Here is an 11,778-nt window from a genome sequence, read left to right on the forward strand (position 1 = left end):
GAGGCAGTGGGAACGGGAGGGTATTTTCCTGGGAAAGCGGACTCCCCGTCCTACTGCGGCTGCTGCAGGTGATCATCTGCCCGATGGAACTAAAGCCAGTGGGGCATTTCTGTCCTGGCCGCTCCTGAGTGGGAGCGATCCTTGGAGGCATCCAGTATTGGAGGCGATATTCCCAAAAGCTGGTGCGTAGCTGCCTCTGGAGTGCGGGCCAGTGCTTGTTTGTGGAGCGAAAAGAATTAGATGTGCTCTCTCTGCTTTCTAATAGACGAGCTGTGACTGAAAGGCAGCAGGGACTGAAAGGCAGCAGTAGCTGAATGCAGAGGCACAAGCCATTCACACACAATCGCTGAGTTGAGATTCCCAAAGAGAAAGGAAAAAAAGGAAGTAGCTCCTTTGAGCCTGCAAAGTATGACTGTCTCATTTTATACCCTTTATATTTTTTTTGTGTTAGCACTCACGAAACCGTTGCATGCTCGCGTTCACAAATTCCCAGCAAATCACGGAATCCATGACTAGCAGCTTGTTTGGCTCATCCATGAATGGAGCAGGAGTGGGTGCTGGAATCGAGCTTCCCGCCTTCACGGCGGCACGGCAAGCCTTGCCAAAAGCAGCTCGAGAAGCAGGGAACAAAAACACCGTATTTTTATGCAGCAGATGCACAGAGCGTGCGTCTGTCCCTGTTAAAGCACACGGACGAGGCACGGCCAGGCGTGTGCGAGCTGTGCCAGCAGGAGCATCCCGGGAGCAAATCCAGCTCCAGAGGGGCCACACGCCCCCCGACTCCTTGTTTTGCGACCTGGCCTGATGCGTGCCGAGCTCTGTGTCGTTTCCGTGCCGCATGGGAGCAGTGGGTGCGCAGCCCGGGCCGGGGGAAGGCGCTCGGCGGTGCCGCCCGCGGCAGCTCCCCGGCGGGAACGCGAACGGGAACCGGGGCCGGTGAGCGGGAAAGCGGGATGGGGACCGGCTCCTGCCCCCGCCCAGCTGGGCTCTGCAGGCTCTGCCTGCCGGGAAGGCATTCCCGGGGAACGAAGCGCCCTCCAGCCCCTTGTGCTCCCCGAAGCGGCCCCGCTCGTGGGGAGGGCTGGGCTGGGAATGCCGGACGGGGGAAAAGAGTGGAAGTGCACTTGGTGGTGCTCCAGCGCAGGGAGCCAGGTGGATAGCGCTTATCCAAGGCGTGGAAGGGCTCGGGCACCAGTGATGAGCCAGTGCACAAAACAAAGGCGCTGAACTTCTGCCTCCAAGGTTTTGTGAGAAGGCAGAGCAGTAGATGGAGTGTTGGATGCAACGGGAAAGCTTAAGGTTCCCAGAACACGGGATTTTCAGGCTTTGTTGTGTGCCTTTAAAAACAAGCGGACTCCGTGGGGAATTACAGAAGTGCAGCTTTATGCAAACCACTTGTGTGAGTGTCTGCTTAAAAAAAAAAAAAAGGGCAAATTTTGCTAAAGACAAATCTTTACATGGAGGCAAACCCAATCCTGACATGAAGACTAAAGCAAAAAGATGGACTACATCTGCTGACTGATTTGGTTGTTTTCTAGGTCCTGGATGTAGGAAATATGAATGACTGGCAGAGAAAAAGCCCTCTAGACTGGGAAACGTATGTGAACAAGTTGGTGAAAGTTGTTGCAGTTGAGAAATATGAATATGAAGGATGGCTTTTAACAGTTGACCCAGTTTCTGCCACGTAAGTACCAAAGCTTTTATGCAAAGCAGGATTTTTAGGAGGAGAAAAGATTCCAAGGCTGAAGCAAACTTATTTGGAGCAAAAATGGCATGTTATCTTGTTAAGTTGCAGTTCCTGCTGATGGCTGCAGCCTCTTTATCTTCTGGTTTGTACTTCCTGTGCACCTCATCTCTGGCTGAGCATGGGAAGCTAAAAAGTCCTTGGTTTAGAATAAGCACTGCTTAGCAACAACCAAAATATCAGGAATGTTATTCTCACTGTAAATTCAAAACTCAGCACTGTGCCAGCTTCTAGGAGAATTGCTAAAAAATCAGCTCTCTACCAGCTGAATGCATGTGTTCAAGGTGAAAGTTCAGAGCTTGCAGCCAAGGCTTCAGCAAACCCAGCTACTCACGCTAAGCAAGTAAAGCTAAGTGAACAGCATATTAAATCACACAGTATTGTAATTCCAAGTGACTTACTCTAATTTAAAACTTACATATTAAGCTATACTATTACCTCTCAACAATCTATGTGTTAAAGATTGTTTTTGGTACTATACCAAACCCTGCTTTACGAAGAGTGCTGGAGTGTTTTCAGTGCTTTAGGTGTTGAAATCCTTAGCCTTTGTCCAGAATCCTTGCATTGATGCCTGGCTTTCCACTCCAGCCAGACACCCAGGAAGGTGTTGAGGCTTCTTTGGAGAGCAACCTGGGAAAATCAGGGACACTGGACAGAAAGTGGTACCACACATCTCTGGTATCCCAAGTGAATAACTTGAAAATAGGGTTTGAAAGGCAAAATGCACCAGAGAATGGGCAGAAATTTGTCTGCTTGCTGCCAGAGCTCTTTCATACCTTACTGCATGTGAGCTTGTCCCACATGAACACAGGCTGGAGGCTGAAAACTGAAACATTTCGCTTCTGATGTGTTTCAGAAGAACTGGTTGTTGCTTCAGCTCTGAAGTAGCTCCAATAATCTCCCGAAGTTTCTTGTCATTTTGGTAAGGAAGGTGCATGCAGCTGTGAATGATTCAGATGATGGTCCAGGCTGAAATCAAGGCATATCTCACTGGACACAGAAAAAAAAAAAAAGAAAAAAAAAAAAAAAAGTAATTACTTCCAGTAATGGTGGCAGTATTTGGCTAGGGAAGTGCTGGTATCAAGTCCTGGAATTTTGCTTCCCACAAGAGGAAGGAAATAGTTTCTGATGCACTTTGTTGATATATGAGGGAGAGATCCTAGAAATAAAACCAGCTGCCTTCCTACTTGCATTTTAGGACTTCTGGGATGCAAGTGCCCTTGGGAAAACACCAGGCTTTACAATGTGAGCCTGAGCCTTCTGTAGTGTTCTGTTGTATTTTCATTTCATAAACTGGCAACAGTCATTAAAAAAAACCCTTCTTTTGGCAATGATCAATAAATATGACTGTTTCATTAAAAGGTTCTGGTGTTGTTAGCTGCCTTCAGCATTCAAGGTGCTGTATGTATGAAGGTATCACTGTTTCTGAATGTTGAAATATTTTAGGTTGTTCAGCAGTGTTGGGAAAGCTGCACAAAAATATTTAGATTTCCAGACTTGACTTTATTTTTTTGAAGCAAAGTGTACATTAATATTCTGTTTGACAGTGTCTAGAGTAGTTTCAAGCCCAAGACCAGCAATTCCCTGCAGAGCCCCATATTTTTAGTATTTTAAGGGTATAGCAGCATGTTTTTCAAAGGAAAATGATGGGCGCTGGTTATTGCCTAAATACCTGGATTAGACTGATGCTAATGAGCTCTTATCTCCAAAACCTTGGAAGCTGCTTCTCAGTCTTCAGTTAAGAACAGGAATTTACACAATCTTCTTTCCTTGACAGCATTGTCCTCGCAACATTCCCAGAGAACGAGAAAGGATCCTTGTCATTCATCATGGGCCACGCTGTCCAGGAGGTGGAGGTCCTGCAGGAAGGGGACAGTGACATGAAGCAGCGCCTCGCTCGCATCCTTGCGCCCGAGGAAAGCCAAGCCTACAGCGCGGAGGAGCTGGAGAAGAGGAAGAACGCCTTGAAGACGTGGCTGGAGACAAACCACATCCCCGTGGGCGAGCAGGGCGAGCTGGGCCGGACGCTGAGCGTGGCGGGGGTGCTGAGCATCGAGCCCCCGTACGGCCCCGAGCAGTGCAGCAGCACCAACGAGATCATCCTGTGCCGCGTGCAGGGCCTGCTGCAGCGCTTCCTGCAGCAGCAGCAAAGCTGAGGGCTGCTCCTGTTGAGGCTGCTGCAGCGCTGCCTGCAGCAGCAGCGCTGCTGAGGGCTGCTGCTGCTGAGGACTTCCATCTCCTGGAGCTCTCCTGCTTTAGGAACCGTCCCGTTTCAGAAGCTCTCCTGGGTGTCAATATTCACAGTTTGCAGAAATGCTGCGTTTTGGGTACTTTTGTCTTGTTTTTTTTGTATGTAAAGGAAGGAATAAAGAAGAATAAACTCAAAGCACAAGCATTTTTTCATGTGCTATTTTTATTAGTAGCAAACTGTTGGATAATGCTGATGTAATAAACTGATTTGTCAGTTAAGAGTTTTTGTAACAATATTGTAAAAGGTGATATATAATACATTTAACCTGTTTTCCCTTTAAAACTAGTTTAATTTTATAGTGCTGAAGGTGTGTTTATTTGAACTGCCTACCAGATTCTTCTTTTTTTTGTTTTATTTAGAAAGCAAATTATGACATCTGGACTTCCCAAACCAAATGTCTTGGTTTGAAAAGACAGGAGCCTGTGAAGGAAGGCAAAAGCCTCCTGTGAAATGGAGAAGGTAAACCCCCTCTCTCCGAATTATTACAACTTCAGAATTAAAAAGGGCTCTCAGGTAAAGATATGGGAACGGGAATAACAGTTCTTTACTAGGAAGAAAAAACTAAATAACAATGTAATTTAGCACAAGCAATACAACCACTGGCAGAGTGAGAAAAACCTGGCACCCTGAGAAGTCAGGGTGCTGATAGCAGTCCAGCCAAATGGTGGCTGCTCCTCCTGGAGCGGCGATCTGCAGAAGGGTGTAGATCCCTTCCGAAAATGCAGCGAAGGAGCAGCTGGGCCTTGGTTCCTGATTTCTCTCGGAAATCCAGTGAAGAAGGCTGTCTGTGGTCTCAGAAATGCTTGTTTTATGGTGGCAGGGATGCTTGGCTCCTCCCTCTGGGTGGAGCATCTCTCAATGGGATGATGTAACTAATCTTACCAGCCACAGTGAGTAATTCAATAGCCCATTAGCAGGAGATTATCTTCCTGGCAGTGTCATTGTTCTTGAAAGAGATAAGAAGAACTGCCTAACCCCCAACAGATGGCAAAAATAGAATACATGCTTATTTTACAAGCCAGGACACCAAATTTAAAAAATGTTCAGAAAGCTGTTTTGTTTTGTTTTCATGGCTAGTTGGTTTTTTGTTTTTCCCATTACTGTTCTCCTAGAACATAAACTACACTGTATATCCGAGTTTGTAAAATTATTAGAGAAAGTTAGCAGGCAAATAGCAGGTTTAAAACCCATTACTTGTCTATATTTCTTATTTTAGAGCAGCAGTGCTTGGAAAACCAGTGTTCTGTAAAAGGAAAATGTGTTGCAATTCAGCAAGTCTGTGTTTTTAATGCTCTGTTTCTGATTTATGCCAACACAAGATGCAGGAATCATTATGTGATTATTCCCGAGATTATTAATGCAGTAAGGAACATTTAGAGGCCTCGTTTATCTCAGTGTATTTGTTCTGCATTGTTAGGTGATAAGCACATTGGTGTGCTCAAATGCAGCTGCAAAGTCTGCCTAACCCTTGTTCCTTAAAGGCTCCCCTCATTCGTGCTGGGATTTACCTAAAATTACTTTTCACCTGTCAGGTTTTTGTTGATTTTTTTATTTAAAAATGTTTGTTGCACGTCCATTACTGCATGGAAAGGTTGGGAGATGCCAACGCACAACAGCTCCAGCTGCATGTCAGATACGAGGGGCTACACCAGGAGCTGAACTCCCAAGGCTGGTTGGGATGGACGCGAGGTGTGAGCCAGCACGAGAGATCTGGAGCAGCTCGGGGGTTCCTTCTTCCACGGAAGGCACTACTCCTGCCCCTGGAATGAGGCCCATGGCGTCAGCTCCTTCACCCTCAGCACAGGCAGAAGCCATGATGGGTCACGCATGAGGGCTGCAAAACACAACAAGTGGCTCCCGACTGGCGTTCCCCCTCAGAGCCGGACAGGATCTCTCACTGGGGGCTGCCGGGGGCGAGCGTGTGCCCAGCAGGAGCGGGGCCGGCCCGCGCCCCTCACGGCCCCTCAGGCCCGCCATGGCGGCCGCGCGGGAGCCGCCTCTCGCGAGCCCCGCGCGCGCCCAGGCGCGGGCCCGCCCCGCCCCGCCCCCCGCGCGGCGCGCAGGCGCGGCGGCGGTTCCTGTATATAAGGGTCGCGCCTGCCCGGGCTCGCGCTGTCATCGGGAGGATGTCGCGATACGGGCGATATGGTGAGCACGGCGGGGAGCCCCGGGCGTCTCAGAGGCCCCTGGGGGCTTCTGCTGTGGGCAGCGGGGCGAGGGGAAAGGGGGAGGGAGCGGCGGCGGCGGCGTTGGTGCTGCTCCGCCGATGGGAGAAGGCGAGCGTTCCGTCAGGCGGCCGCTGCGAGGAACGCTGGCGAAGGGCCGGGGCGCGCCCGCCGCGGCGGGGTCTGTGCAGGGCGGGCGCGGCCCGGCCCGGCCCGGCCGGCGGGAGCGCTCTAAGATGGACGCGGTGTCAAAGATGGCGGCGGGCAGGGAGCGGGGGAGGGGCGGCCGCGTGCCCGGCGCCGCGCGCGGCTCTGACATGGCGGCCGCTTGTCCCCGCAGAGACCAAGGTGTACGTGGGGAACCTGGGCACGGGCGCCGGCAAAGGCGAGCTGGAGAGAGCCTTCAGCTACTACGGACCGCTGAGAACCGTGTGGATCGCCAGGAACCCGCCGGGGTTCGCCTTCGTGGAGTTCGAAGACCCCCGGGATGCTGAAGATGCTGTGCTTGGCCTCGATGGAAAGTACGTGCGTGTCTGGAATGTCTTTGAGGGCCGCAGCCCTCGATCTCCCTACGCCACATCAGTCAGGGATTTCTCATGGTTGCTTGAGCGCATCAGAGGAAAATACTCCTTTGGCTGATAGCTGCTGTGTCTTGCAGGATAATATGCGGCTCCAGGGTTAGGGTGGAAGTATCCACGGGGATGCCGCGCCGCTCCCGCTACGACCGGCCCCCCGCCCGGCGCCCCTTCGACCCCAACGACAGATGCTACGAGTGTGGTGAGAAAGGCCACTATGCCTATGACTGTCACCGCTATAGCCGGCGAAGGAGGAGCAGGTAGGTGCGGGGCCGGGGCAGCCGCGTTGCTTCGCCAGCTCGCTGTTGTGTAGTTCTTGTTAGCAAAGAACACAATGTTACACCAGTTTTAACTCTAATTGTCGTAAGTCAACAGGTGTATATCACAGATTTTTTTTTTTGCTAATACATATAAAATGTTACTATTTTAATAATCAACCTGGTCAAAACCTTTCAGGTTTCTTCGTTTGAGTCAGTCGCCTTGATTCAGAATGTCACGAGCCTTAAGATTTCATGCTGAGGCGCCTTGCAAATCCGACACTTAAGATCCTCCTAGACCTTGAGGTGATCAGCATAAGAGGCCAGATCCCCTCGAGCCATCTACACGTAGCTTCACCTTATTCTTTAAGGGCAGAAAATTTGAGACGGTGACCGCCGTAACAGTAAATTTGGCTTTCAATTGGGGCCCCCCTCCGGTTTAGAAAGAGGAACACCAGATTGACCACATGCCCACCTAGAAAAATCTTCTTGCGTCAATCAAGCCTCACCCTGGCTCATTGGGCTGTCAGTTTGATCGTCGTTAGATTGAAGAGAACACCTACCTAGATGCAGCGCTCGCCTATAGATACTTCTAGATCGTCTAGATCTGCTAGACCTTGGGCCAAAGAGGGTCGACCTGCAAACTTGCAAGGTTTATTTTAAATACGCATTACAGTGTTTTCTATTCTAATGTAATTCTGCAATGTAATTCAGCTTTTAACATTTTTCTAGGTAGTAAAAATGCTCAAGACAAGTAGGCCCAGACATTTTTCCAACTGACAGATGCTAGTTCTTTAGTTGTCTGAAAAAAGTTTTGTTTGGTTTGGTTTTTGGTTTTTCTTTTTTTGTTTTATTTTTAAATCCTCTTTTTAGTTGTCTGAAAAAAGTTTTGACTTCAGCAGGGCCTCACACGTGTGGGTTGCTGCAGCTGTCTGCTGATACCTGTTTTTTCTAACCTCAACCCAGGTCCCGGTCCAGATCCCGCTCGAGGTCCCGAGGCAGACGGTATTCCCGGTCACGCAGCCGCAGCCGTGGTAGGAGGTAGGGCTCTGCCTTCTGTGTTTTTCTTCCCACTCCTTCCTCTCTGGGCCCTTCCTTTCCTGCAGTTGTGAAAAGTACCTCGCAGTGATGGGTTGGTGTTTGCTTTGTTGTGTAGATCCAGGTCGGCTTCCTACCGCAGGTCCCGGTCGATGTCTCCTCGTAGATACAGATCGTTCTCACCCCGCAGGTCCCGCTCTGGTTCTCTGAGAAGGTCAAGGTACGTGCTTGCTGTTAAACCCACAGCATTGCTGAAGGGTGTATAACGTGGAGCTGAAATATCAAATACTTACATATATTTTTTATAGCATTTATCCTGTAATCAGTAAGTTTGTTTTGCAGTCTATATGTTGGTAGGAACCTTTGTGGTGTTACACACGTAAGGGCTACTTGAATACTGTGCTTAAAATTTAACTTATAGTTTTGGAACCACTGTTTCTGAGATTTTATTTTTTCTTTTTAACATTGTAGCAAAGTTACAGCTTTGCTCTGTGGTTAAGGTTTCCAAATTCAGCTTCAAATGTAGAGGGTGTAATTGCTTAGTCCAGTAAGACAGTGGAACTCACTTTATCTGCATGGCAGTACTGACCAAAGGTGTCACAGCCTTCTAATAATAAAAATTACTTCTGCAAAACCAGTAGTCCAGCAAAGTTCTCAGTCTTCTGGGATATTTACAATAACTTGTTTCTGTCTTACCTGTATGAAGCACGTGGTAGTGGAGCTTCCATTGTTTTTTTTCCCAGATCTAGGTCCAGGTCACGCTCCAGGTCCCGGTCTGTTGTGTGGCCTCGCAGCAGGTGAGACACTTGTATTAATTCAAACCAGTAATGGTTTTGGTGTGTTGTGTGGTTGTGGTGGTGTGTTGTTTGTTTTGGTTTTTTTCCCCCCTTCCCTGGGGGAATTTGTCTGGAAGCACTTAGAAGGCTGTCCAGCAGAGCAATATTTGCATTTAATAATTTATGCCTTTTCACAGACAAAGTAGTGGTGTACAATTTAAGGTCTGTAGAGAGAATTTTTAAAAAAAAGCAATTCTTAGGTATGTAGTGGATTAGGATGGTTTTGTGTGCTGTGCTGCCTTCTGCTTAGCAGTGGAAGAGATGCTCACGCTGCTGAGTACCAGTTCTGGGTGGTTGTGAGCATTCCCATCTTCAGTAACTATGATCCAGTAAAAAGTTACTTGTTACGAGGGGGGAAATGGGCCAGACAGTGGCTCAGGATAGTGGCCAGGAAGGTTTCAAAGCAGTGGCACGTAACATTTTGTTTAATGTGTGCCAGCAGTGTCCTTGTAGTATTTCTGTGAGTTAATAGGCCAGGTAAAGGTGAATATTGATTACCCTTCAAAAACAGTTGGGAGCAGAAATAGAGTGATAGTATTTTGCTTTTTTTGGCCAGGCTTGCTGAATGGAGCATTCTGATGTCAAATGATAGCTTGAATTGTGACACTCAAGGAAGACATTTTTTAAGTAACAGCAGATACTTGAGTTGATAAAGTCACATAATAAATGTGGGAGGAAAGTTTCACTGTTAAAGTTGATTCTAATTCCTGAGACAAATTTGGAATAGTTTACTCATTAGTAACCAGATACTGGTGCAAAATCTATATTATGCTTGAATGAAATTGGCATTGGGAACTTGAGCTGAAGTGGCTGATTCCAGGCTCCTAATACACTGTTAAAATACTTCCTAAGATGACACTTGAAACTATTCTTCCCTTTCTAGAAGGGATACTTGCAGGTAGGAAGGAAGTGTGGGAGTCTGGTCTGGTGTTTTGTGGACCTGGCAGCTGAAGCTTTGCTGGGGAGCTTCCTGTGCTTGCTCTTGTGCCTTGTGACGGGTGGGGTCTGTGCAGGAGGAGCTGAAGGATTCCCTTGGCAGGTCCTGGGGAAGGCCTGCAGCACAGAGCCTTCCCTCCGTGGTTGGTGCTGCTGCGTGGGGTCAGTTTGCTGTTGCTGGTGTAGCTAACTCTCTGTGTGTTTGCATGCCCACTGGCTGCTTTGCTGAGCTTTATTTTTCTCCTGTTGTAGGTCTGAGTCTCATGGTAGATCTAAATCTGGCTTACCTGCTAAAAGGTGAGCGTTCAAATACAAGTACCACTCAGTTGGTTTTTGTTTTGGTTGGTGGGGTTTTTGTGGGGTTCTCTGTTTTTTCCTCAGGATTCAAAATCTGTTTGGACTGGAATTTCAGTTGCAGGGTTGTTTTTTTACTTTTCATAACTGATTTCAAAAACATTTTTCATACATTTTGGGTGTTTTTTTGAATAGCTAATTTTTTGTGGGACAGTAGGCAATTCTTCCAGGGTTTTGAATACAGATGTTTTACACTCAATATTACAAAAAAAAACTTGACAGGATTTGGGGCATGTTTTCTCCTACCTTTGTTCATAAGTGTCTGTAGTTCTCCCTAACTCTGCTCGATTCACTGCTCCTGCTTTGCAGGGTTACTGTGATTTACAGCAGCTTTGAAGCTGTGTGTTGCTCTTTCCCAAGGGCTCTGGCTTCCAGCATTTTTCCTTCTCACCTGCAGCTTCTTGCTTAAAGTACCTGGGTACACTTGATACCAGTAGTGTCAATGCATTTAACAACATCAAATTGTTCTGGTTTAAAATGCTCAGAAGTGGTTACTGAGAGCACCCAGGTGTACCAACCACACTGACTGGTCTGTCTGTCTGTCTGTTTGTTTTTGAACAGCCGCTCAAAGTCCAGATCACCATCTCCAAAGAGAAGGTAGGAATGTCTTAAAACTGGAGTCTGTCCTGTGTGTGGTTCAATAGCACTTGAGCTGGGACAGTTCCTAGAGAAGTTAACTTGGGCAAGGATAAAAGCTCAGGATTTTTACTTGCCTAAATCTGAACTGTGAGGACATGAATTGTACATGGGCATTTCCTGCTGCTGCTAGTCAGAATGTCATGATATAGCTAAGGAATAAGAGTAGCTGCTGCTAAAGAAACCTTTGGTGAAACGTTTCTGAGGAATTTAGAATCTAGGGAACAAGTGAGTAATGTAAGGTGTGGAGCAAGCCAATGAAGTGGTGTAGGATTAAATTCCTGTCTGGTGACTCCTGCAGGCTGGGGAGTTGCACAGCTGCCAGGCTGTGCTGTGCTCCATAAAGGAAGAGGTTTTCCTCTGTTACCAGAGGGGAAGTATGTGCTGGAATTGAGATTTCTGAGCAGGCTTGATGTCTCAGCTCTCTTAATTAGTCTTCAGCTTTTGAGCTTAAAACAGTTTTTAAGTTGAAGTGTAAAATACAACACTTCTTTCATTGTTTGAGACTGTAAATGCAGATAGGGGCAGAACTCCAGAGGAAGCCTGGGGTAGCATGCAGTTGCTGTTGGTTGTGCTGTAGGAGTTGTTCTTAATGTTTGTTGTCTTTTTTTTCCTTTCAGTCACTCACCATCAGGAAGCCCTTGAAGGAAAGAAAGTCCTAAAAGAATGGGTTCAAATTTAAGAAGTTTAGTAAAAAAAATTATTTTGTTTACATTATAAGGGATTTTGTGATGTAAGGGCTTAGTCCTAGAAGGCTGTTTCTATTGACTAGCAATTGGCATGAATCTCTATCTTCTAAAAGTCTTGTTAGCAGACTAATACAAAACTCTTCTGTTGTGTTTGTGTTCTGTGATCTGAAAATGTTGGGCTTTTTTTTTTTTTATTGGTGCATTGAAATAAACTTCATTTCTAACTAAGAAATCAATTGTGACAACCCTGCTGTTCATAGCTGGGATGGGGAAGAGGGCAGTGTGCTGCCCCTGGGG

The 11,778-nt window shown here is 47.4% G+C and overlaps 2 protein-coding genes across 8 annotated transcripts; both read left to right on the forward strand.

Moving 5' to 3' along the window:
- Positions 1-39: 39 nt before the first annotated feature.
- Positions 40-4,391, forward strand: GEMIN6 (gem nuclear organelle associated protein 6). Of its 6 annotated transcripts, XM_064415073.1 has the most exons (4): positions 40-182; positions 266-406; positions 1,539-1,684; positions 3,522-4,391. In XM_064415073.1, exons 3-4 carry the CDS (start codon positions 1,557-1,559, stop codon positions 3,898-3,900), a joined length of 507 nt encoding a protein of 168 aa, XP_064271143.1. In that variant the 5' UTR covers positions 40-182; positions 266-406; positions 1,539-1,556; the 3' UTR covers positions 3,901-4,391. The 6 variants fall into 6 exon arrangements, with proteins under 6 accessions (XP_064271143.1, XP_064271142.1, XP_064271139.1 ...); XM_064415072.1 differs by lacking the exon at positions 266-406 and having other exon boundaries at positions 44-182; XM_064415069.1 differs by lacking the exons at positions 40-182; positions 266-406 and adding an exon at positions 466-851.
- Positions 4,392-6,032: 1,641 nt separating this feature from the next.
- Positions 6,033-11,713, forward strand: LOC135297484 (serine/arginine-rich splicing factor 7-like). 2 transcript variants are annotated; one of them, XM_064415089.1, is made up of 9 exons: positions 6,033-6,143; positions 6,501-6,681; positions 6,819-6,995; positions 7,959-8,033; positions 8,149-8,250; positions 8,774-8,827; positions 10,055-10,099; positions 10,718-10,753; positions 11,413-11,713. In XM_064415089.1, the coding sequence occupies exons 1-9, from the start codon at positions 6,122-6,124 to the stop codon at positions 11,435-11,437; spliced, it is 717 nt and encodes a 238-aa protein (XP_064271159.1). In that variant the 5' UTR covers positions 6,033-6,121; the 3' UTR covers positions 11,438-11,713. The 2 variants fall into 2 exon arrangements, with proteins under 2 accessions (XP_064271159.1, XP_064271160.1); XM_064415090.1 differs by lacking the exon at positions 10,055-10,099.
- Positions 11,714-11,778: the final 65 nt, after the last annotated feature.

This window comes from Passer domesticus, chromosome 3, assembly GCF_036417665.1.
Source record: "Passer domesticus isolate bPasDom1 chromosome 3, bPasDom1.hap1, whole genome shotgun sequence".
In the NCBI taxonomy this organism is placed as follows: Eukaryota; Metazoa; Chordata; class Aves; order Passeriformes; family Passeridae; genus Passer; species Passer domesticus.